Consider the following 26,551-nt stretch of genomic DNA (forward strand, 5'->3'; position numbering starts at 1 on the left):
CCGACAAAGCCATGTCGTCGCCTCTTGATGGCCGGACGTGCCAGGCCTGCCCTTCCCAAGAGCAACAGCATCCTGCATGGTGCTAGTGAACAGCCACCCCCCGGCACCCGGGGCTCCTTGCCTTCTTAGCAGGCCGTTAATGCTCACCAGGGGCTAGCCCCAGAACAGGCCCTGCCGACGAGCAATGCCGTCGGAAAAGTGCAGGAGCAGCACATCCCCTTGCTGGAGTCAGTCAGCGCCTCCTCCCGAGTGCAGGGAAGTCACCCATATAAAAAATAAACCTCTTCAAATATGGCAAAAAGAAGACAGGGCAGGACGCAGCCAAATGGGACCTGCCTCCGGAGCAGGCCACTGCGAGAACACGCAGCGTTGTAACCGTTTCCATTGCTCGCCTCTGGGCGGGCGCGCTGGCTGGGGTGAAGCAAGCTCCTTCCAGAGGGTGGCGAAGGGATGGAGACTTAAGCGCAGGCAGCCTGCCATGGCCACACGCGGCTGTCTGAATCCTGGGTCAACATTTTGTTGCTGCTCTGGGAATACAGCAAATGGGCTGGGGGTGACTGTACTTCATCCAGGTGCAAACTGGAGCTACCTCTCCTGCCCAGCTACTGGCCGAAAGCTTTCACCAATCCGCAGAACTACAGCGTCAGCACGCACAGGCAGGGTCTTTCCTCAAGTCTCTTTTCCTTCCAGGAATGGGCCTGTGAAAAGAGCAGCCAAAGACCACAAGCAATCCGCTGCCCCTGCTGCCCTGGCTGATCCCCGGTGGCCCCTGACGAGGGAGCAGTGCAACACTCTGGCTTTTGGGGGCGGTTAAAATATGCAAAGAACATTTTTGGTGCGGTCTGGGGGGGGGTTTCCTATGGGGGCCTCTGAGCTCAGTAGGGTCTCGTGTGGGAACGAAAAGCTGCCCCTTGCTCAGGTTGTTGCTGAGGGTTGGGCCAGATGCCCCAGCAGCAGCTGTGGTTCACGTGGCATTGTTCTGACTGCTAATGAAACTACGGTCAGGAAAATAAACTTTTTAATCCTCTTTTGCAAAGATTAGTTGAAAGGGCTTGATCCTGCCAGGTGCTGAGTGCCCTCAGTTCCATCATCTCCCCTGGGTGGACGGGCAACCGCTTATTTCCGGGCGGGGCTCAGCATCGGGCAGGAGTGAGACCAAAACGAGTTCCGGGTTTGCAGGGCATGTGAAATAAGAAAAGACTTGGGGTGTCCATGTCAGCAGGACCCTAGAAATTGGGAAGATTTAAAAAAAATGCCCTCCCTCTGAAGCCAGGAATCATTTTGCACCAAATGGCCTAACAACCCAGCTTTCATTTTGCAGAAGAAATGACGTTTTAATAACATCTGAAACAATTGAATGTCCCCCCTTACTACATATTTCCAGTGTTTGTACAATATATTTCTGGGTTTGCAGGTCGGTGAGAAAGTGTTTTGTCAGACGCTGTTTTAAAACCTAATCAGGCTAATCTGAACTGACATTTACTTCAGCGGGAACGAATGTGATGCTCCCCAAACCTGGCCCACAGTCGAAATCTGACAAATGAATTTAGCTCCTTTTATACAATCCAAAGCACTAGCCCCACTTTATTGTGTAATGAACCACATGACAGGCCATGAAACCCAAAGCAGGTTCAGCTTGTTACCTTGCTTAACAGTGTTTTAGTGACATTTCCTTTGGTTAGTTGGATCAACAAGGATTTCTTGCCACCGTAATCAAAACCGAGCCTTGGTCTTGCTCAGGTATGCATAAGCTGCGCTTTCTTGCTGCTTTCAAACAGCAACAAAACGCAACATCTCAAAGGAGCACTGAGGCTTGACAAAAATAAAACACCTTCCTCCCTCCCCCTGCAAAAGCAGGCCCCACTGCTGCTCTTTTTAAACAGTAAATAAAAGGAAAAGAAAAGAGAATAAACCCCAGACAGCAAGAAATCACCCCAAGGAAGGAAATGTTCCCTCACAGGTAACACAGTGTTTTCCTTTCATGCCCACTGTTACTGGGTTTTTCTCCGTAACAGACATGGAATATAGTGCAGCTGTGTCAAACTGCCGCTACCTTGTCTTTGCTGATCCAGGCATGCAGCTCGCTTCGGTTTTGCTGAGATTCTAGGAGTGATGGGTGCGTATCTTATAGTTTCCACTGGGATTTGCCAATTTGGTTGATCATAAACCTTTGTCATTTCCACTTGGAAATGAAGCTTTCTCCAGGGTAGTGAGCACTCGCTCAGTGGAAATGACCTTTTCTTCTCTCTGCAGATTTTGGAGCAAAGATGAAGACTATTTCACGGTTTTGCAACCCAGCTGAGTCCGGATTTTCAGAAGTGCTGGGCACCCACAGCCCCACCGGCTGGCACCCGCAGCCCCACGGGTTGGCACCCACAGCCCCAGGGACTCCAGTGGCATTTGCGGCTGCTCAGCGTTTTTGAAAGTCTGGCCTGTGTCTGGATTTTGCACACCACTCTAGATACTGCGATGAGGTTTTACTCAGTAGAGGATTCTCCTTCTGGGCTAATAGCCACCTAGCAAAGAACTAAAAAGCTGCCTGTAATGACAACCTCAACTGCCATCTGCTCTGCGGGGAAGCAGTGGGTTTCCAGAATGACTGAGAAATGCCAGTTCATTCCCTGCCTGCAGGAAGAGCGGTGAGTGGGACACTGCACCTTCTGCTAGGCGACTATGCCATGCGTCCAGGCCAAGCTTTCTGGGATGGATCCCATGAGAACACTCTCAGCTGGCTCCTTAGGTGCCAGTGCATGGCAGTGGTTTTTAGCGCGTGATCATCTAAAGGAGCATATGAGGACCTAGAGAGGAAGCCTGGATTCTGGTCTCACTGCAGACCAGAGGAAATCACAAGCAACTCTATTCAGTTAATGGAGTTACACTCAAAAGTGAGAAAAGACTCGGGCTCAGGATATTTGTGGCACTTGGTAAACGGTAGCTAGTGCAAGGTGTAACTAGTATGCAAGTAAAGTATCTGTAAATAGATTCTTTGCAGCTTTGCTGTGTGTGTGTGTGTGTGTGTGTGTGTGTGTGTGATCTGATACCACCTGACTGCCAGCAAGGCAAAACTAAAGTAGTGCAGAAGAAATTGAATCTGTCGGCTTGCCTTGTCGCTATTGGGATTCTATAAGCTTCCCCTCATCCTTTGTTGGCCGTGGGTAGGACTCACTGAATACTGACTATCTGGCACTGACAGGAAGCACCAGGAACAAAGTGCTAGAAACAGGTAGCCTCCCCTGTCCCACTGGAGCCTCCCCCAGCAATTCTTGCAATACAATACAGTGGGAGGGCTTGGAACAGACCCAAATGCAACCTGTACTCGCTGTGACATGAAGGTTTCAGAGCTAGAAATGCTGTTCAGCTTGACTTTAACCTTGACGCTGCAAGAGTCTCTTTGTCACAAGACTGAGACTTTAGCCCTGTGTGAGTTTAGTGTCTCTGACAACGATTCACCTCTAGATGGCAGATAGCTTTTTCCCTGCTCTCTTGGCTTTACTTATCACTTTCTTCCTGTTCCCACTGGAAATCTTGACCTGTCATTTGGTAAAACATGACATTGAATGGTTTGTAAAACTTGCGCAGTCTGTGGATAACATCTGGGTCTATTTTGGGATGAGTTCGACCCTTGGATTTGCCCAGGCACCTGGGGGCGCTGCTGTCCTCTGGCTTCTTCAAACAAGGAAACCCCTTGGTTTTATTGAAATAAAAATGCTTCTCTGTCACAATCCTTTTGAGGCCTAAGAAATCCTGGACCTTGGCCATTTCTCCAGCTGGGTCAATAATCAGCCGCTCGCCGCTGACAAAGAGGATCTGGGAAAGTGGGAAATACTGCAGCCAGTTCTCCAGGTGCAGCGCATAGATCCCAATGCGGATGGCGCTCCAGGAGGCATCGATCAGTCCCAGGGTCCGGTTCTTGAAGGCGAGTACTTCGAAGGTGGGGATCTCAGGTTTCTTGGAGAGCGTCTGCGTGTAGTCTGAGATGGCCCTGGTGACGGGGTTCCGCACCACCACGATCAGCTTCGTGTCCTTGGCCATGGAGTGAATGCGCTTTGGGGCCTCGTTGGTCACAAAATAGCTCGGCGTCTTCTCCATCGTTATTTGTCCATCCAGAGTCTTGGGCATCACATTCCTGTAGAGAAAGGAACAGGAGAGAGAGAGAGAGAGAGAGCTTAGTTCTGCAGTAGGAATCCAGCTCCCAAGGAAACTCAGGCATGTGGGTTCCCCTCTGGCCATGCGCAGTGAGTTTGAAGCCTGTGTCCCAGTGAGACTGAGGGCACCCCTCGGGGGGGTGACACTAGCTACCCCATAATCTCTGGAGACCTAATGCCGGTTAGTGTCCTTTGGCTTCAGAACCCGGGGAAGGCAAGTACATCAAGTGTTAAAGCCAGTCTCAGTTACACATTATACAGTCAATTTGCCATAGGCATATGTAGACAAGAGTTAATTGACAATAAACCTGTACAATACCTGTCTGTACAGCAAGCCATCTGCTACCATTTGCTCAATTAAGTCTATACACTTCAAAGCCTTGTACCAAAGTGGTGCATTTAGGATTACACAAGACCTTTTTATTATGATGACATGCTTTTAAATGTCTCAGCTAATAAAACTTAATACAGAATAAGATCCCTTGTTTCTAGTACAATAATTAAATTTATTTACTATCTTGTGTGTGAGGAAGAATGACTTTTCTTTTATCTCTAATTCACATGCTCTGTCAATAATTAATTGCTGCTGGGTTTTGAGCTTCCTGCGCAAGCACTTTTATTAGCCAAAAGGAATTTGCCTACTGGATAAATTAACATGTAGCAAGACTTTCCTGGATAGCATATTATCATATTGTAAAATGCAGCTGCAGTCCAGATAGCTTTTATATCTAAGAAAATGGAGAAGTAAATGCCTGGCTCATGTGGCCCAAGCCAAAGATTAATGTCGCAAACCAGAAGGTTTTAAATCATGGTCTCAGTATGTGCATTAGAGCATCTTTTGAACCTTATCTGCTGGGTACCAGACTGGCTGACGACCTTTGCTGTACCCCAGGCACAGAGTGCCTCCAGGTCACACACACGCTGTGCTGGGCAGGGCTGGCAGGGCAGTACGCTCCCAGGAACAGGAAGAGAACTCGTGGGTCTCTTCTCACGGCCAGGGTGGGTTCTGCTCTTCTCTTGTGGCTCCTGGCTTGAGAACGTTTATTTATCAGCTGGAAAATTTACCCCCCAGCTACAGAAAGAGCAACTGTGCAACATCCTGCCTCACCCAGCATGCCAGAGGCCTGGCTGCCGCCGCCTTGTACTTCATGTAGTGATTTGCACCTGTGTAACGTGTGTGTGACACATCTCCCAGCCAGAATGGTGCCATTCAACACCCACTCTGTGCAGGCGTCAGCGAGGTAAGTGAGGGGCAAGGCAGTCAGGAAACAGGTCCCCAGTGCACGGGGTTTATATCAGGTATTAGTGCCAAGTGTCAGAGCAATGCTCATTGTTTCAGTGTTTGCAATTGGCACAAATTTAAATGTTTTGGGCATAAAATAAAACAAAAATGCCCATTTTATTTTCAGTTCAACTTTTTGATTTTTAAACTTTGCAGCTATATTCTCTCTCTCACACACACTGGGATGTTTAGCTTGGTGTAAGTTGCCCCAAATGTTCATGATTATTGTATTGCTTGAGTGGGTAATTAGCAGGGGAAGGGGTGGTCACTCAGCAGTGGGCTAGAACTCGTGAGGTAATACCAGGGCATGATTATGCAAGGCGCTGAGCATCCCCTGAGAGGAGCCCCTGCATCGCCCACCTCTCCCATTGGCTTTAATCAAGGTGAGGCTGCTCAGCATCGTGCAGGATCAGGTCCTTCACATGGGAAACTGTTTTCAGTGCAAACATAGGGTGAGAAAATAACTTGAAACGGTTCTTTACCAGCCCCTCGGGGTCCACAACCGCAGTGACACTGCTGCCACCTAGCAGCGTACAGGCAAGCCGCCCTCCTGTGGGGTTCCCCACTGGACAACTGCAAGCAGAGATGTTTGCTAGACAAGGCCCAGCTAGGTGAACTTGCCACTGCCTTGTGTCTGAGACGGTTCAGTGCCATCCGTGGCTTTACGTGTAGTGTGTGCTCATGTTTCCCGACATGATGGCCTAGCAGACTAAGTTCCCTGTGCCACAGAATTCCTTTCGGGTGTGGTGCATGTTCCCCGAACCAGCTCTGAGCTGAAAGGCTTTGGAAGCTGGTGATGGATGGCTAGAGTTGTCCATATTGCCAGAAGGGCCCAAGGCTGCCTTATCGTACTGAAGACAAGAGTTCTTTTGGCAAAGAGGTTTGCTAGGTGACTGTCCCGTCCCCCACCCCACCCCGGTCCCCCTGTGGTAAACGGGGTTGCTGTCAAACAACCTCTTTTGCTGAGCTTTGTGATCCTGAGTCCCAGATTTCCAGTCGCTTCTGGCAGGCTTCCGCTCTGCATCCCACAATGCACAGCGCCCAGCAGCACAGCAGAGCACAAGGCCCCCCACGCCCGCAGAATGCTGCACGCCCAGTAGGCGCCAAGTCCCTGACATGCAGACCCTGCTTTGCGCTGAAGCAGAAAGCAGTGGCATGTGTGTATACAATCGCTGCGGACTATCAAATCCGCTCCCGTTTTAAAGGCCATGTGCGACAATTAAATGGCAATTAAAGCTTTGTCAGCATGTTTACACAGATGCCTGGGGGCTCGCTAGGCAGGGCTGCCAGCTGATGGTTCCTCCTGTGAAGAATGCTAGCCTGCGGTCTGCGCCTGACATCTCCTGTGGCTGGAATTCAGACGTTCACCCCTTTTTGGGACACTGTCACCCTCTTAGCATCTGACTTGCCCCTTATTCCTCTGTGCCTTGCCAGCTCCCCCATGCACCACTCCCCTGACTGATCTTCCTAATCCCCAGTCTCTAGGCATCAGGGAGCCCAAATGTTGTAGCCAGACTGGTTCCTTGCTCTAGGGGTGGGACCCTACTATCCCCACACTCCGTCAACTGCCGCAGCTGCTCTGATCTCTCAAAATCCAATTCAGACTCAGCAGCGTGACTCCTTGCTCTCCACGGACTCCCTGCATCCAGGCCTCTCCCCATCCCTTCCCCCGGTATGTCTCCCTCAGGCCAGTTCCTACAACCCAGCCATCTCTCCACTCTTCCATTTATTCTGACCCATCTATCCAGCCCTCTTTCCACCCCAGCCTCTGAGCCACCAACTCCTTCCTTTTCTGCACTGTGCATATTGATAGTAATGAGTGAATAGACCAGCGAAATCTCATTAGCTTCCTTATAGAAAAGTCCCGTAGAAGTTAACAGGGATAAAACTGTAGGGTTCTATACAAGTTACATCAAAAAACCTACAAAACTTAACAGAGATTCGTACAGATGTGTAGATTCTCTATTAAGTCTATAGGGCGTTTCCCAAAGAGCTAGGATTTGCAATGGTGTATGAAAAGTAATTCTCCCACTCTACTCCGGGCTGATTAGGCCTCAACTGGAGTATTGTGTCCAGTTCTGGGTGCCACAATTCAGGAAAGATGCAGACAAATTGGCGAAAGTCTAGAGAAGAGCAACAAAAATGATTAAAATTCTAGAAAACATGACCTACGAGGGAAGATTGAAAACACTGGGCTTGTTTAGTCTGGAGAAGAGAAGACTGAGAGGGGACATGAGAACAGTCTTCAGGTATGTAAAAGGTTGTTACAAGGAGGAGGGAGAAAAATTGTTTTTCTTAACCTCTGAGGACAGGACAAGAAGCAATGGGCTTAAATTGCAGCAAGGGAGGTTTCGGTTGGACATTAGGAAAAACTTCCTAACTGTCAGGGTGGTTAAGCACTGGGATAAATTGCCCAGGGAGGTTGTGGAATCTCCATCATTGGAGATTTTAAGAGCAGGTTAGACAAACACGGACTAGATAATACTTAGTCCCGCCATGAGTGCAGGGGACTAGATTAGATGACCTCATGAGGTTCCTTCCAGTCCTACGATTCTATGATTCTGTGACTCTTTCCCATGTCAGAATGGGCTCTCCAGTTAAATAACTGGAAGAGATGTGTTTGGAGGAGAAAGGCAGCTCAACGCAGGAAGAAACTACGCCTCACTCAGAGCAAAGCAGACAATATTGGCTCTCGAAAGCGGAGTGTCTTTTTCAGTAAGTACTATTGTGCTTGTGGTTTTCTGATATATTGCACACCAGCCAGCTGGACAAAAGACACTACGAACAGCAGAAACAGCTGCCGATGATCTACACGGCAAATTCACCCAATCAAATGTGTGGACCTGCACCTGCGCACATGCACCTTTCCAATTTCCCTGAGTAATTCAGACTGGTGTTCACATTCCCATGGAAATCACTTCCACTCACCACTGTCTCTTTGCAAATGACCAGCCAGAAATAGCTCTAATTACAGTATGCGCCCAGCTGTACATACTCCCAGGCTTAGTGTCCCCTCCTCAGCTCTTGCAGATGCGAACTTTCAGTGCACACAATACCCCTGTGCATTGGCCCTGCCTGCACTGGCCAAACAATCCAAGCATGGCAGCGTGAAATTTCTTGATAGATTTCAGAAAACTCTGCTGAGAAAATTTGGAACTGAAATGCTAAAATTTCTGCCTGGAAATTATGCTGGTCTGATGCAACTGAGCAGAACAGATTAAAGTGACAGAACAGAGCTGATGGATTTCATCAGCTGAGCAAATGACTGACGGCACTTGTAGGCTTGCATGGGGAGAATCCAGCCCTGCATATGGCTGTGTGCGCTGCACCAAAATGCTAATCCTCCTACCATGGAGAAGGGGGATACGATCTGCCCCCTTCAAATAAAAGGCCAGTGTTTACAGAGTGCAGCAGCTAAGTGATTTCCCCCAGCGTGCTGAGTTCACTGGCCCTCTCGCGATTCACGAGTGTGCCACACGCAGCCCTGAGTTAGGTGCACAGCGGGCTGCTAGCGCTGCAGCCTAAGTGGCTCCGTAAATTTGTTAAAATATGATATTGAAGATCAGGTTAGCAAGAATTTCTGAAGAGTAATACTCTGTTTCCTTCTTATCAAATCTCCCTCCAGATTAGCAGTTGTGCTCTAAATGCACTCAGCTGCAGGGGCTTAATTGCATTCCATAGTTATTGATTTTTGGAGAGCTGATTTAGTTTTATTGAATGATAACAGAAAGAAACACCAGTTTACAAACAGTGGACGTGATATTGCTGGCTGCAGATTCCCTCTCTACATTCTGAGACATCTCCACTCTCACAGAGGGAGGCTTGAGCATTAGACTCAGCAACGCAGAGTTACCCCACAATGAGGACAGGATCCAGTCCTTTCCCATGGAATGGAGAATGGATGAGCGATACTGCGCTAATGCACACCTCTTTACCATAGAAATCTTGCAGCCAGCCTGTTCAGCTGGGTCTCTGAAGAGATGGTACTTTATTATGCCCCCCGTCAAGCCTTGAATCAGTCCCAGATCCCAGATCTCACAAAAGAGGATGCTCAGGAATAAGCAGAAGAGTCCCAGTTGAGGCGATAATGCCATAAATGTTTACTTTCCTTTTCCCATAGTTATGTTAGATCATAGTTATGTTAGATCATTAGGAAAGGCAAGTGTTTGCTCTGGCTAGTAAAATATTTGAATATCTAGTGCCGAAAACCCAAATGCTGAGAACGCAGGACACTCACGCAAAAAGTCAGCAGGATTTTATCATGTTTTCTCAAGCAACGCAAGGCAATTGTGCAGCCAAAACAGAAACCTTTTCATGCATTCCTCCTCCCCAATAACCTCATTTCCAAGAAGGGGCTCAATTAGTTGTAAACATGTAACAGCCTGTAATTTGCTTGAGGAAAACACGTTCCATTTCGCTAGTGAGAGCGGAGGATGAAGGAGTACCGTCCCCACGTAACTGGAGTGGCAGGTTGTTCCCGTGCTTTGTCTACGCATCACTCTTAAGGCTGCGAGTCTGTCATGGACTCCGTGACATCCGTGACCTCTGCGGCAGCCGGTGCTGGGGCAGTCTCGGGCCCCCTGCCCCCACAGCAGCAGCAGGAGTGTGGGTGTGGGAGGGGGCTCAGGGAGTTTGGGGAGTGGGAGGGGGTGAGGGCTCTGAAGCAGCAACATGTCCCTCAGCTCCTAGGCAGAGGGAGGTGCAGCCAGGTGGCTCCACGGGCTGCCTCCGCCACAGGCACCGCCCCCGCAGCTCCTATTGGCTGCAGTTTCTGGCCAATGGGAGCTGCGGAGCTGGCAAAGGCAGCGCATGGAGCACCCCGGCCATCCCTGTGCCTGGTCGCCGAGCGACATGTTGCCACTTCTGGGGAGCTGCACGGAGCTGGGTAGGGAATTTGCCAGCCCTGCTAACCCTCCCCACTGCAGCAGAGGGGGTCCTGGGCCGCCCCCCCCCCCCCCGAGCACCCAAGCGTTACTTTCTGCCCGTGACCTGTCCATGACTTTTACTAAGTGTAACGTAGCCTCATTCATGCTGAATTCATCCAGCAGCAGGTTAACGTGTGAGCCAAACACACCAGGCTGCTCCTGGTGGATGGTGGTTGAAATCTCTCTGTGAAGGACTCCGAGCAATATCAGAACAATGAATGCCTAGTACAGTCTCGCCAACCCCAAGCATGCGTACGTCATGAGCCAGGCCCATCCAAATCAGAGAACTGGTTTGAAAGTCATGGGTTTAGGGGAATAAACTCCAGTCCAGCTGAGGTTTTTTTTTTTATTCGCCTTCTGTATTTTGAGCCTTTAGGGGCATTCGGGTCAGATTTTCAAGTTTTTCTCCTCACCCCTGAGAGCTAGACACGTGTTGTTTTTTTAAAGGCAAGCTGAGATTCAGTCACCTGGCTCCAAGAACTGGGGCTTTAAGGCAAACACCAAATATTTCAAGACGTGTGATAAAATCATGAAAGGTGGCACCCCTGCTAATCCGTGTCTGCGTGTCTCCTACAGAGTGTTGCAAGGCCTTTGCAGCGGGGGAATACCCTCCAGGCTCTGAGAGCCAATGGGAAAGGAAGGTTTTTAGGCAAGATGTTCAAATGGGAAGTGATTCTCCCCCAGGGCAGAGGGAAGGCCAGGGCGGGCAGCCAGAGTAGCGGACTCCGGGATGTCTGGCTTGTGAGGATTTAGGAAGGACATTATTCAAGGAGCCATAAGCGTGAAAAGAGGAAACGAGGGATGTCAGGGGAGAGGGGGAAGATCACCAGGATGCTCTAGAGATGGTGAGAGGTGGCAGGACAGAGAGAGAAGAAAGTCTAGGGCAAAGGCTGGCTCCAATTCTGCATTGCCAACCCCAAATGTTCACAAACTGAGTCAAAAATCACCAAAAATCCTGAGATTGACTTTAAAATAATGAGGTTATGTACAATACTGGATTTGGGGCTTTTTTTATTTGCCTCCTGCTTTTTGAGCCTTTAGGGCAGGGGTTCTCAAACTTTAGGGGGTCGCGAGCTTATTACATGGAACGTCATGAGCTGTCAACCTCCACCCCAAATCCCACTTTGCATCCAGCATTTATAATGGTGTTAAATATATAAAAACATTTTTAATTGATAAGGGGGGTCTCACTCAGAGGCTTGCTGTGTGAAAGGGGTCACCAGTACAAAAGTTTGAGAACCACTGCTTTAGGGTGCAATGGGGTCACCTTTGGAAGCTTTCTCCACAGCCACAAGGGCTAGAAACTTAATTTTTCTTTAAGAATGAAAGCTGAAATCATCACATCTCCACCTGACTCCAGGAGCTGGGGCTCCAAGGAAACCAGTAATTATCATAATTATCAGTCTCTTTGAAGACCTGGTGGAGGACAAAGGCAAGGTACCAGGCAGGACAGTCCAATCAAGCTGTTTTTCCTGAAGAACTCCTAGCAGAGATCTCTATCGATCCATTAACTACGGAAATCAGTGTGTTATGGTTTTGTTGTTCAAGCCACAAAAGAGATTTGATGGTAATTCATAACAGCCCATTTCTGTGCGTTGCCTCCGTAACCGACTCAATTACAAATAAAGAGGAGACAGGTCCTGAGCATGCTGCTTCTCATGCTTAGTGCAACGTGCAGAAAGCCCCAACTGGAGCATCTGTTGGGAAGGGAAGCCCCTGTCTCTCTCTGGCTCCCCCGACGCCGCGACAGCCCCCAGAATGATGCACTAGATTGGTGGTGTTGGCTCAGCCAGAGCAGGAAGCAGGAAAGTGTAGGAGCTGGGAAATGCCTCTGCCAGTCTGGGGGCAGGTGCTGGCACACAATTCTTTCCAACTACAATGTTTTGTTCCTGTTTGGATGTGACTGTGGGGGCTGCGGGTGATCGTACGGCACAGATATGGGCTGCAGGCAGCCTCTTTTCTGGAGCTGGGATCTTTCTGCTCAGGCTCCCTGGTCCAGTGGATTAGAATCAGTTATCACTGTGCTCATGGGCACCTGTGGACAGTCTGCTGCTCTTCGGCCCTTTCTCCCCTTCAGGAGAATATGAACTGCTGTGAGCGACTGGCCCTCCCACTGCCAGGCATGCTCGGTTTGGGTTTGTATCTTGGCTGGTGTCCTTTAAGGCCTGGCAGTTTCCAGCCTTTGTCTCCTCAGACTATACCCTGCTTGGTACACACCTGAGCGCTCGCCCCTCTTCTGTCGTGCAGCATCTGTAGGATGCAACCTGGGGCCTTCCTCATGCCTACGTGTCCCTGTCGTGCTGTTTCACGGGGTCTGGCTGCAGGCAGCGGTGCACTGCCTGCCTAGGGAAGTTCATCACAGCCAGGAGGCTGGAAGAAACTCACTGTCTCGCTCAGGGGTAGGCAACCTATGGCACTCATGCCAATTTCCAGGGGCACTCTCGCTGCCCGGGTCCTGGCCACCGGTCCGGGGGGCTCTGCATTGTCATTTAATTTTAAACGAAGCTTCTTAAACATTTTAAAAACCTTATTTACTTGACATACCACAATAGTTTAGTTCTATATTATAGACTTCTAGAAAGAGACCTTCTAAAAAGGTTAAAATGTATCACTGGCACACGGAACCTTAAATTGGAGGGAGTAAATGAAGACTCGGCCCCCCACTTCTGAAAGGTTGCCGACCCCTAGGCTAGCTTGTATTGAGAAGGCAAAGGACCCCATGTAGCAGGCCTGTGCTCTAAGTGTCATCCCGACCCAGGGGCTCCTTGGAGATCATGACAGCTGAGCCTTTCCCACTGGTCATGTCTTGTCTTTCACCCCTGTTCCCGCCTGCACTGTGACTTGCTCGAGCCGCACAAGGCAGGGTCAAGTCATCATTCCCTTATGTCATAAACTGCGGCCAGCCCCTCCAGCTGACAGCTAGTGCCGGCCCCTGAGTTTTGCACATCCAGCAAGGCCGGATGCAAGAGCCAAGGGCTGCAATTGGGTGGGCAGCTCAAGTAGCATGAGGAAAATCACTCTGTGGGAAGCACGTCACTCCGGCTGTCATTCCTGGGTAACTCTGTGCAGTGTGGTGGGGGATGCAGCCGCCAGGCAGGGTTACGGGCTGTTACAGCAGTGAATTCTCTACAGCATCCCCCTCCCTTGCCGTGTGCCCTCCGTATGGCTGCGCAGAGGGTCACGGGGCACATGTGGTACTGGGGAGAAGTGACTCACTAATCTCCTCCACCCAGAATTGCGTCTTGTCACGCTCTCACTAGCAGCAGCTAATCAGGTGCGGTGTGATTTTCATGGGAGACCTGGGAATAGCGGACACTCAGGACGGGGGCACAATGGAATCCGAGCAACTGAAGAGATCCTGTGGGTCAGAGAGTCAAAACCATGAGCCAGATTCGGCCAGCCTTGCTCCCTCAGCCTTGCAAGCAGGCGGGCTGCGTTCAGAGGGACACTCCTGGAGTGAGGGACTGGGCCGCAGGAACGAGTGTGGCCAGAGGCGGCCCTCACAGTGCACCTGTGCACGGGTCCACCAGCACCAGCTCAGCCTGCTCCTGTCGCTCTGTCCTGACTAGCGCTGCTTGGAAAACCAACGCTTTTCCTGAGAGAAACGCCAACCGAAAACATCAGTGTGAAAAATGTTTGGTTGAAAAATGTTGCTTTTCCCACAGGAAATTTTGAAACAAAAAGTTTCATTTCAAACCTGCAATCTGAATTCAAAAGTTATTTCCTTTCGGTTCCATTTTTCATTGGCAAACAAATGTGGGTGTTGACAAAACTGTGTTTCTTGATGAGGAAACTGTCTGCACAGACCCCTGGCCAGCTCCAGTCCTGACCCTTCCCACACCACTGGTTGGTGCCGGAGAAGGAGAGCTGGTCTTGTGCTTTGAGCACAGGCCTGGGAATCAGGAGTTCTGAGTTTTCATCTATGTTCTGATCCAGCCTCCCCCATGGCCCAGTACAGGCCACTTAAGCTAATATTTTAAGAAGTGGCCACTAGTTCTGGGGGTTCAACAAACCACCATGGGGCCTGCTTATCAGGCAGGGGTGCAGCACACCCAAAGCTCCTGCTGCGATGATGAGTGCTCAGCACCCAAAGTAGCCAGGCCCTGTGTGTCTACAGTTGGGTGACCAAACCCGTGGCCCTTTTTGTGGCAATTTTGGTCCTCAAATTCCACTAGTAAAATGGGAGCAATCCTCCCCCAGGACCTCACGGGACTGCAGTAGGGTCGACTGGACAATTACTGCTAGGTACATCAATGCTGAACATCTGTTTTAGCAATAGTAGAAAATCAGATACATTTTGTTTCGGGGCTGAACATCTGTTCCCTTGAAGTGTCTGCAACACGCATACCCAGACATTAGCAGCATTGTGCAGGCCCATGAGAACCAGAAATGGAAACTGACTGACTAGAAACGAAAGCCAAGCTGGCTAGTCTGTTTTCATTGAGCCAGGGTATGTTAATTGCAAAAAATCAACATGCACCATCAACAGTGAAGAGTAAACAAAACTTGTGCAATGATTTCACTTCTCTTCTCTTGCTGTGTGTTGGCTTGTCCTGCACTCACCACCACAGTGTACTAGCAACTAGCATTGTGGGTCAGACCCATGCTCCATCTAGACCAGTAGCCTGTTTCCAGTACTGGCCAGAGCTAGATGCTTCAGAGGAAGATGTAAGAACCCTGCAGTAGCAAATTTGCCCCCTACATTACATCTCACCGTAATCGCCAATAGTTAGAGATTGGCTTAACTCTTGAAGCAGGAGGTTCAATATCCTGTCCAACATCCATTGCTATTAATTATGATTTCTATGGATCTCAAGAATATCCAGAATTATGTCCAGTTCTTTTCCAAATCTTACTAAGCTCTTTGCCTCAACAACTCCCTGTGCCAGTGAGTTCCATAGGCTAATTACATAAAAACATATTTCCTTTTACTGATTTTAGAGTTCACACCTTTTATTTCAGTGACTGTCCCCTTGCTCTTGTGTAATGAGGCAGAAAACAGATGTTCCCAATCTCCCTTCTCTAAACCAGTAATTATTTTGTAACAGGATAGAACTTAGAAGGCTTTAAACAGAAGCTCAGATCCCTTTTCCCTTGTCTCTAAAGGAATATATAAGGTCTCAGTTCATGAGCAAATCTGTTGAAGCCTCTCCTCCAGGTGAAGCCATGGTGCTCGTACCTCTGCTGAGAACTGCCTGCCCTGAGAGTCAGCTACCCAGCAAGGAGAGGCTATTCCTTCCGCTGGCCAAAGCAGAAACCCAAATCTCAGCATTTAAGATGCGAGGATGCAAACTGGGACGTGGAGAGTGGATTAACAGGATGCTAAAATACTGTTGTGTAATTATAGTGCTTATGTACATGACATGCAGACACAGCAGGGAGGCAGAGAACGCGTGGGGCGGGGGAAGATGGTCCCTATCTCCAGAAGAGACCTACAGTTCGCGGCTGATCAGCTGAGACACCAGAGGATGCAAACGAGAAGCAGCTGCAATAAGAGTCCTCTAGCCTTGCGAGCTGGGCTGGAATGCCAGGCGACAACAAAGAGTCACTGATCCTGGGGATTTCAATTACCCTGACACCAGCTCAGCAATAACACTTGTTTACAATTTCCCAGACATGAGAGGCTGTTTTCTTATGCAATCGTCTGAGCAAATGGAAGGATCAGGGTGGGTGAAATTGACTGACTGATGCTAATCTGAGTCAGAAACTGTGACAACAGGAACAAGGTCACCTGGGCCAGGCTGGCGGATGGCAGAACGGGGCCGCTCTTCGGCACTCTGAGTGATCCCGACGAGAGAGGGCCTGGGGGCTGCAGGGGTGCACCACGAGGGCTGGGCCCAAGGAAGGAGGTGAGGTGGGATGAGCAGGCTGGGCTCCCTTCTAACGTGCTGTCAAATGCCTCTGGAACTGGCTCAAGGCCGCTGCACGGTCCTGGAGCCAGAGACGTCGTCGTCGGTCTCCTTCCGTGGGCCAGGCCCCACAGGCAGCATGGCAGAGACGTGCTCCCTGGCCTCCAGGAGCTGCAGTGCTGTCTGGGAATGCAGCCCTGGCCCGCTCCCACAAGGCATCCAGTGGTAATGGCTTCCAGCCAGGCCAGGAGTCGTGAAGTGGGCGGGAGACTGGAGCCGCCAGCCCTCTCCCCATAGGGCAGCCGTCCATGGCAGCATGCACGACGAGTCGCATGCGGTCCAGGAAGGGGGGGCGAAGAGAGGCCCCCGCCGCAGATTTTCATGCACAAACCACTCGGCCAGTCCAGTTGTGACCTAACTCCCAGGAGACACCGCGCAGCTCTGGGTTCCCCTCTGTGCTGAGCAGCGAGACGCCCCCAGGGCAGGCAGGGCTGTGGGCAGCCTCCATCCTGGGGGAGAGAAGCTTTAAAAAGCTGGGTCTCCCCAGGACTCCTGCACATGGGAGGCTGCCTGGGAATGCCCTGAATCTGTCCTCCGCTGGCACCAAGGCTGGCCACACCCCCCTCTGGCCACTGCCCACTTCTAGAGATGTGCTTGTGGACGCTGATTGCGAGGGGCCCTGCACCAGTCTAATCCCACCCCTCCGTGTGGCCATGCCCACAGCCGGGCTTGCCCGCCTTTGGCACCGATGCTCTGGGATAGACTCTGGCAATTTATTATTAATCTGTGTATTTCCGTCGTGCCCAGGTGCCCTACCCATGAACCAGGACATCATGTGCTAGGCGCTGTACAAGGAAAACTGCCCCAAGCTTTCTGCTGTCACTCACCTGTTCCTGGAGCCTTTGGGCAGGGGATGGGCTCAGGAATACAGGGGTTTGCTGCTGCCTGAACCATTCCTGTGTATTTGGTGGCCGTGACTGTTGGGTGCGCCTCTTATTTATTGGGGTGACCGTAAGGCTAATGAGATGAAAATGAACCCAAATTCAGTAGGAAATACGGCCTCCCTGATCCGCCCTTCCTGCCCACAGGGCGCCCGCCAGCTGGGAGTTTGGCTGCAGGATTTGTCAAAGGGCTAGAGCTGTATCTTCTGCCAGGTGCTCAGGTGACGAGGCCGAGGCAAAGGGATTGTCCTTTCCATAGTTTCGTGTTTAGTGCACTCAGTGTTACTCTACCATAGCGCTGGAAACAAACTGTTGTGTAAATAAATGCCTAAGAGCCTCACCTGCCTGGTGGGGACACCCGCGCTCCATTGGCAGCTGTTCAAGTCCAAACCAAACAAATGAGGGATTTACGGAAGAGCCACTGACAAGCTCTTAATTACAGGAGCCCTTCAGCTGATCCGATCACAATAAACAGGAGCCGAGAAATTACAATAAAGAGCTAATCACCTGAGAGCCCCACCACATTCCGGGATTGTGTTCAGTTCTGTGCACCTGGAGACAAGTGCAGAGCAAGATGGGCAGTTAGGAGTGACAGAAGGGTGCTGGAGACGGAGGAGAAGGGACCGGCTAAGAGATTTCACTCTCGCGTCACAGCTGAGCTCATACATACAGGTCTGGAAGATTTGCCTCCAATGCGGGGCCAGGCTTGCAAGCAGGGGCCAGGGTGGAGGGAACGCTTGACTTTGAAGGACTGTCAGCAATAAAAGTCTCTCATCACGCCATGGGGAGGGCTGGGTCCTATGCAAGCACCCCCGATGGAGCAGGAGAGCTGCTCAGGGATTTCTGCCCCTCTCCAAGCCCAAGCTACTGGGCTCCGCACTGAGATACAGGGTGAAAAAAGGGTAATTCAGTTTAGAGCCAGGCCTGGCCCAGTAATTCCCGGGGGATAATAATTTAGGGTTTAGACACTGGATGGGAGGGAGCTGCTTGGAAGACAGGCAAATGGGTTTTCTAACACAGGGCAGGGATGAAGGCAAACAGCAGACTGGATGTAAGCGTGCCGTGTGCGGGAACAGACGTTTCTCTAAGCATCCAGTCCCCATCCAGAGCACTTGGGCGGGGATAATAATTTAGGGTTTAGACACTGGATGGGAGGGAGCTGCTTGGAAGACAGGCAAATGGGTTTTCTAACACAGGGCAGGGATGAAAGCAAACAGCAGCCTGGATGTAAGCGTGCCGTGTGCGGGAACAGACGTTTCTCTAAGCATCCAGTCCCCATCCAGAGCACTTGGGCAGTGACTATCAGGGAAGCCAAAGCAGAGCTGGGATGCCGTACTGAAGCTGCACCTCCGGGACGAAAACCTCTGACATGCTGGCCTCTCGGGGGCACTATTGTGCAGGATGTCGGTTCTCTCCTTTCAGAGTAACAGCCGTGTTAGTCTGTATTCGCAAAAAGAAAAGGAGTACTTGTGGCACCTTAGAGACTAACCAATTTATTTGAGCATAAGCATTCGTGAGCTACAGCTCACCTTTGTTAGTCTGACGGGTTCCCGGCGGGTCAGAATTCATGTCTCACCAGCCTGAGAGCACGTTTGGGTTTCCTGGCCAGCACTTTCTGCCTACGTCCTGGCTGGCCTGGTCTCTGCCTGTGTCCAATAGCAGCGCAGGTGCCGAGTGCACAGGAGAGAAAAACACCTGCCGCTATTTCACTCGTGGTGCTGAAAATAACAAGAGTCTCAAACGTCAAGCAGCCAACCAGCCAGCACCAAAGGCATGTTCCTCAGAGCAGTCAACCCTTCCCAGTCCTGCCTGCCATAAGCTCTGCTCTCACTGCGTGTGTGTAAACAGGACGCTAATCCAAGCCAGCCTGCCCGGCTGGGGTGGTTCTCTTCGGCGGCTGCCGTGGAATTGTGTTTAACGTTGGCATCGCGCTGCATAGCCAGAAAGGACAGCTGAGCCGCTCAGCTGCTCTCCAGGCTTCCTTCACACCACTCCTTCGCTTCCCATCAGTGGGGTTATGAAAAGGCTCCATCCTCGGAGTGTCTAAGGGACATGAGGGTTCCTGCTTATCTATGCTGTACATTGTCACCTGGAAACGTTTATTGCCAGTCCTGGGCTGGGGTCCAGGAATTGTCCTAACTGACTAACACACACGTGTTGTTTGGGCGCTTGTTTGGCTTTTGATATATCCCTCCCTTCATATTCACCCCATGGCACCGCAGCACTGATGCTAAAACAAACCAGCCTTTCCTGCATCCCACCCTGGCCCCTCCCTGACCACGTCTGCTGCTCCAGGGTCCGAAGGGGAGACTCACTGTACGCAGTTCTCTCCTGTTAGACCATTGAACCAATCAGGTCTACAAGTGCCACCATGCAGGGAGTGGCAGTAACTTTGTCTCCCCTTCTCTCACTCCAGTTTGCCACAAAGGCCGGCTCTAAACCCTTAGTGGAGAAGTGTGCTTGAGTAATTGTTCTTAGCTGCTGGTTTCAAACAAGCTCTTAATTTTCAAAGGATACGTTTTATAAATTTGCGAATTTACATGTTGCCAAATCCCCCTTGTGGCTTATTTAAATCCAGATTATCCTGTTTATTGCTTCAGTCACAGCTGTCACGTATATCTGTGTAGGCAGCTTGTTCATTATGTTGTAGGGTTCCTGCAATCCCACTCAAAAGGAGCCTTTGTTCACTATATTTTTATGCTTCCACCATAGAGAAAAAATTTGTATAGTGACTCCCTCAGCTCAGTATCACAGAGGGGCAGGACCTTAATATGCACAGGACAAATGCTACCCAAAAGATGCAGCGTTCAGCTGCCTTGACTGTGTCTCCTGTGAAGGGAGCCAGTCACTACCACTCTTTGAAATGTGGTGCAAACATCTGTTTTTGTCTTTAGACCAGACAAACACAGAGTCATTTTCCTGTTTTATTATTAACACATTCTGGTATAATTGCTTGGGCTCTCAGCTGTGACTGTTGGTAATTCAGTCAGCCGTGGAATTTTCAAGGGGAATACAGCACTGCAGTTAAAGATTGCAATATGCATTTAAAATAAAATCTATTTGCTGTAAGCCCCCAAGTCAAATCTCTTGTTGAATTTGCTCAAACATAAATTTATAGCTGAATTTACATAGATTTAATGTTTTATAATCTTTTTGGTCCGTGAATCTATATTCAAGACTGAGTGCATTAGCTTAGAAATACTGTGCTTAATGCTGAAAATAATTTTAATCTCTCCAAAGTCCAATCCTTTGCACATCACTAAACCACAGAATCCAATCCGTTCTAATCAGAGACACAAAACCTGCAGCTGCTGCTGCCTAATAGATGCATATTACTCTAATTCAGATGGCTCGCACATATGCTTTAAAAAACGTTAAACACAAATGATAAAGAGCTTTGGAAGGAAACTTTGTGGTTACTCATATGTTTTCCTTTGCTAAGGCTCCTGTGGCTTTGATTAAGGCTAAAACTGAACACACGGCCTGCAGGGACATTCGCTTAGAAACAGTTCATGACATTTGGGCCAGTGCAAGCACTGGTCATGGTGGTGAAGGTGGGCAGGAGAAATCCATCCCCCAGGGCTCACCGCTCCACTCCCGTGGGCTGAGCCTACCGCCTGGAAGTGGCGGGCGGAGGGTGCCCTCTCCCCTCCTAGGAAAGCTGCTCAAGCTGCACAAGTGCTGTGTCTCCGTGCCGCTAGGGATGTCAGCAAGCCCCCTGCCCGAGGGCCGCAGCCAGGCCCTCTGCCGGTATCCAGGGCACTCCAGGCAGCAGCTCCCATGCGCTAGGTGTGTGCAGGAATCACAGCTAGCGCAGGCCTGCTGCACAGGACCAAGGCTTGTCGGGTACACGCAGCAGCCAGGATGCATCCCACAGACGAAGCAGCACTGCTTAGATGCAGATGGAGGATGGAGGGAGCTGGGCTCCGGCACCTCTCCGACATCTGCCCTGCTGCCTGGGCGTGGAAGTGAAGTCTCTGGTCTCCTCACCCAGGCTCCGGAATTACGCCGTCTGCTGCCTGGACGCTGGCCTGACGCCCGGGCGGCATTTCCCTGCTGATTCACAGGGGGCCTGGGCCCCAGGTCACTCACCGTGAGGCGCCCCCTCATGGCCAGGTGTGGGGTTGCAGTTCTTTCACTGGGCCAGGGCCCCCTACCCATGCTCACCCCGGCAGTTTCTCTGCCCGCTAACTCCACCCGCCACTGGGTCACCACCCTAAATTCAGCCTCTCCAGGGTCACAGTGGTCCCAAACAAAGTCCAACAAGGTCTTTAACAGAAACTAAACCCCTTCTAGGCTCCTGCCCAGCCTGTCTTTGGCTCAGCCTGCTGCCCCCATCCTGGACTCACGGTCCTTACAAGGGACTTGTGCACCCCCTTCCTAGGGACTCGGGGGATCCAGTCCCGCCCACTCCTCTGGCCTCCAGCCCAGGCCCTGGGGTGCCAGCTGTTAGCATATAGATATTCAGGCCTGTCTGTAAAGGCCTAGACTTTAATAATTTAGGTATATGTTTATCATTTATCTAGTTATAGAGGTATAAAAGAAAGAATCAAAATCACTGTCTGCCTGTTGATAGGGCCTTCTCTCACTGTGACAGTCTGGGGCCCTGTTCTTAGGCCAAGGCCTTTGGCTAAGCAGCAGAGGCAGCCATAAGCTGGGAAGCGACCGGTCACCTCCTCACATTGCAAACTAGTCAATCTGGGGCTGTTAGAAAGGTGATCTGATCTATCACCTCCAGAGAAAGGGAAGAGCCTAGAAGATGTAAAAGGAAGTTTAGGTTGATAGTTTTCTGTCTGGTAAGAACTCACTTATCTATAGACACAGCTGGGAAACCCTTATGTCTTTATAGAGGTAGTTGTGAAATCCTCACTTCTGTATTGTTTTGTCATTATAGTTCCCACTTTGCTATTGTTTATTTGCATGGTCTCTCTCTGGTTCTGTGATTGTTTCTGTCTGCTGTATACTTAATTTTGCTGGGTGTAAACTAATTAAGGTGGTGGGATATAATTAGTTAAATAATCATGTTACAATATGTTAGGATTGGTTAGTTAAATTTCAGTAAAATGATAGATTGAGGTATAGCTAAGCAGATCTCAAGTTTGACTACATAGTCTGCCGTCAATCAGGAAGTAGGGGGGGAATGGGAACAGGGAATGGGGTGGGGAAATTGGAATCATGTTTTGCTAAGGCGGGGGAAATGGGAGCAGGGACACAGGTAAGGCTCTGTGGTGGCAGAGCTGGGAAGGGGGACACTAAGGAAGGAAACTGGAATCATGCTTGTGGCACCTTAGAGACTAACCAATTTATTTGAGCATAAGCTTTCGTGAGCTACAGCTCACTTCATAGGATGCATACTGTGGAAAATACAGAAGATGTTTTTATACACACAAATCATGAAAAAATGGGTGTTTATCACTACAAAAGGTTTTCTCTCTCCCCACCCCACTCTCCTGTTGGTAATAGCTTATCTAAAGTGATCACTCTCCTTACAATATGTATGATAATCAAGGTGGGCCATTTCCAGCACAAATCCAGGGTTTAACAAGAACGTCTGGGGGGGAGGGTTAGGAAAACAAGGGGAAATAGGTTACCTTGCATACTGACTTAGCCACTCCCAGTCTCTATTCAAGCCTAAGTTAATTGTATCCAATTTGCAAATGAAATCCGCACAGACACACCCCTGGAACCCTGACCTGGGATATTCTATCTACTATTCAAGATCCATAAACCTGGAAATCCTGGGCGCCCCATCATCTCAGGCATTGGCATCCTGACAGCAGATTGTCTGGCTATGTAGACTCCCTCCTCAGGCCCTATGCTACCAGCACTCCCAGCTATCTTCGAGACACCATTGACTTCCTCAGGAAGCTACAATCCATCGGTGATCTTCCTGATAACACCATCCTGGCCACTATGGATGTAGAAGCCCTCTACACCAACATTCCACACAAAGATGGACTACAAGCCGTCAAGAGCACTATCCCCGATAATGTCACGGCTAACCTGGTGGCTGAACTTTGTGACTTTGTCCTCACCCATAACTATTTCACATTTGGGGACAATGTATACCTTCAAATCAGCGGCACTGCTATGGGTACCCGCATGGCCCCACAGTATGCCAACATTTTTATGGCTGACTTAGAACAACGCTTCCTCAGCTCTCGTCCCCTAACGCCCCTACTCTACTTGCGCTATATTGATGACATCTTCATCATCTGGACCCATGGAAAAGAAGCTCTTGAGGAATTCCACCATGATTTCAACAATTTCCATCCCACCATCAACCTCAGCCTGGTCCAGTCCACACAAGAGATCCACTTCCTGGACACTACGGTGCTAATAAACGATGGTCACATAAACACCACCCTATACCGGATACCTACGGACCGCTATTCCTACCTACATGCCTCCAGCTTTCACCCTGACCACACCACACGATCCATTGTCTACAGCCAAGCTCTGCGATAAAACCACATTTGCTCCAACCCCTCAGACAGAGACAAACGCCTACAAGATCTCTATCAAGCATTCTTACAACTACAATACCCATCTGCGGAAGTGAAGAAACAGATTGATAGAGCCAGAAGAGTTCCCAGAAGTCACCTACTACAGGACAGGCCTAACAAAGAAAATAACAGAACGCCACTAGCCGTCACCTTCAGCCCCCAACTAAAACCCCTCCAACGCATTATCAAGGCTCTACAACCTATCCTGAAGGATGACCCAACACTCTCACAAATCTTGGGAGACAGGCCAGTCCTTGCCTACAGACAGCCCCCCAACCTGAAGCGAATACTCACCAGCACCCACATACCACACAACAGAACCACTAACCCGGGAACCTATCCTTGCAACAAAGTCCGTTGCCAACTGTGTCCACATATCTATTCAGGGGACACCATCACAGGGCCTAATCACATCAGCCACACTATCAGAGGCTCGTTCACCTGCACATCCACCAATGTGATATATGCCATCATGTGCCAGCAATGCCCCTCTGCCATGTACATTGGTCAAACTGGACAGTCTCTACGTAAAAGAATAAATGGACACAAATCAGATGTCAAGAATTATAACATTCATAAACCAGTCGGAGAACACTTCAATCTCTCTGGTCACTCGATTACAGACATGAAAGTTGCGATATTACAACAAAAAAAACTTCAAATCCAGACTCCAGCGAGAGACTGCTGAATTGGAATTCATTTGCAAATTGGATACAATGAACTTAGGCTTGAATAGAGACTGGGAGTGGCTAAGTCATTATGCAAAGTAACCTATTTCCCCTTGTTTTTTCCTACCCCCTCCCTCCCCCCAGATGTTCTTGTTAAACCCTGGATTTGTGCTGGAAATGGCCCACCTTGATTATACACATTGTAAGGAGAGTGATCACTTTAGATAAGCTATTATCAGCAGGAGAGTGGGGTGGGGGGAGAGAAAACCTTTTGTAGTGATAAACACCCATTTTTTCATGATTTGTGTGTATAAAAACATCTTCTGTATTTTCCACAGCATGCATCTGATGAAGTGAGCTGTAGCTCACGAAAGCTTATGCTCAAATAAATTGGTTAGTCTCTAAGGTGCCACAAGTACTCCTTTTCTTTTTGCGAATACAGACTAACACGGCTGTTACTCTGAAACCTGGAATCATGCTTGTTGGAAGTTCACCCCAATAAACATCCAATTGTTTGCACCTTTGGACTTCGGGTATTGTTGCTCTCTGTTCATGAGAGAAGGACCAGGGAAGTAAGAGGGTGAAAGAATAAGTCCCCTAACAACAGCTGGGTCTGCTCCTTCCCTGTGCTCCGGTTTTCCCTGGGCCGCTTCCTACCTCTCTTCTCCAGTTCCCCTCTGGGTCTTCCAGCCCCCCTGTGTTTAGTCAGGGTCTGTCAGCCCAGGGAGCTTTTCTTTCTCACTCTCTCCTGGCAGCTTCCTTCCCTGCACTGAGCTTTCCCTGCTGACTCAGGGCCCTGTGGGAGCCTTCTTGCCCCCTGCAGTCTTTACAGACACAACTGCTGTTTCCCAGGGCTTCCCTCTCCACCGCAGCCACCGTCTGCTCTTGATGGGGAATTGCCAGATTCCCCCGAGGTGGGGCTGAGTCAGCAATCAGGGTGCTCAGCCTCAGGCTCTCCAACCCAGGGGCAAGCCGCCCTGTTACAGGACAGTGCCCTTGTTCCACAGGGATCAGGCCAGCCAACCAGGGGCTGGAGTCAGAGGTGCTAGACAGGCTTTTGCAGCTCCATTACCATGGAAAAGCTCCTGCAGCAGTGAAGTGCTGCAGTGAACTAACAGCCTGGCCCCTTGGAGGGGTCAAAGACCGTGAGCTTTCCCAGGACACAGTGCATGGGATCACGGCCTCACGCATGTGCCACGGGGACTGGAGCTGGGAGAGCCACCCAGACACTGTGCCTCTGGGCCAGGCAGAAGAGCTCAGCTGAGGTTTGTGCAAGTTTACTCAAGGTGCAGCAGTTCCTGCAGGCCCGAGTCAGAGAGCGACAGGCAGCAAGGTGCTCGTGCACGTGGCACTTTGGGACTGAATCCCTCCACTGGCTCCGTTTCCCACTCTGTCAGCATCAAGCTTCTCATCCTTCCTCCTCAGGGGGACTGAGTCATCTATCTGCAGTCCCGATCGGGAAAACTGAGAAGTCTGCTGCTTGCCAGGAGCTAGGATTCACGATGTGACGGAGAGACTGCCGAGACTCATCCAGCCCTCGGATCGCTACCCCTTCCTGCTTCTCCACGTGGGCACCAATGATACTGCCAAGAATGACCTTGAGCGGATCACTGCAGACTACGTGGCTCTGGGAAGAACGATAAAGGAGTTTGAGGCGCAAGTGGTGTTCTCGTCCATCCTCCCCGTGGAAGGAAAAGGCCTGGGTAGAGACCGTCAAATCGTGGAAGTCAACGAATGGCTACACAGGTGGTGTCGGAGAGAAGGCTTTGGATTCTTTGACCATGGGATGGTGTTCCAAGAAGGAGGAGTGCTAGGCAGAGACGGGCTCCACCTAACGAAGAGAGGGAAGAGCATCTTCGCAAGCAGGCTGGCTAACCTAGTGAGGAGGGCTTTAAACTAGGTTCACCGGGGGGAGGAGACCAAAGCCCTGACGTAAGTCGGGAAGTGGGATACCGGGAGGAAGCACGAGAAGGAGAGCGCGAGAGGGGAGGGCTCCTGCCTCATACTGAGAAAGCGGGACGATCAGTGAGATATCTTAAGTACCTAGACACAAATGCAAGAAGCCTTGGAAACAAGCAGGGAGAACTGGAAGTCCTGGCACAGTCAAGGAATTATGATGTGATTGGAATAACAGAGACTTGGTGGGATAACTCACATGACTGGAGTACTGTCATGGGTGGATATAAACGGTTCAGGAAGGACAGGCAGGGCAGAAAAGGGGGGTGGGGGGGAGTT

At 50.1% G+C, this 26,551-nt stretch overlaps 1 protein-coding gene across 1 annotated transcript in view; it reads right to left on the minus strand.

Annotated features, from left to right (window-relative positions):
• Window positions 1-810: 810 nt before the first annotated feature.
• Window positions 811-26,551, minus strand: part of HS3ST4 (heparan sulfate-glucosamine 3-sulfotransferase 4) — a 140,387-nt gene continuing 114,646 nt past the window's right edge. Inside the window, exon 2 of the mRNA XM_037911817.2 lies at window positions 811-4,126. Coding sequence (XP_037767745.1) covers window positions 3,490-4,126 — 637 coding nt within the window. The 3' untranslated portion in view covers window positions 811-3,489. The remainder of the gene's footprint in view (window positions 4,127-26,551) is intronic.

The sequence above is a fragment of the Chelonia mydas genome, chromosome 10, assembly GCF_015237465.2.
Source record: "Chelonia mydas isolate rCheMyd1 chromosome 10, rCheMyd1.pri.v2, whole genome shotgun sequence".
NCBI classification, from domain to species: domain Eukaryota; kingdom Metazoa; phylum Chordata; order Testudines; family Cheloniidae; genus Chelonia; species Chelonia mydas.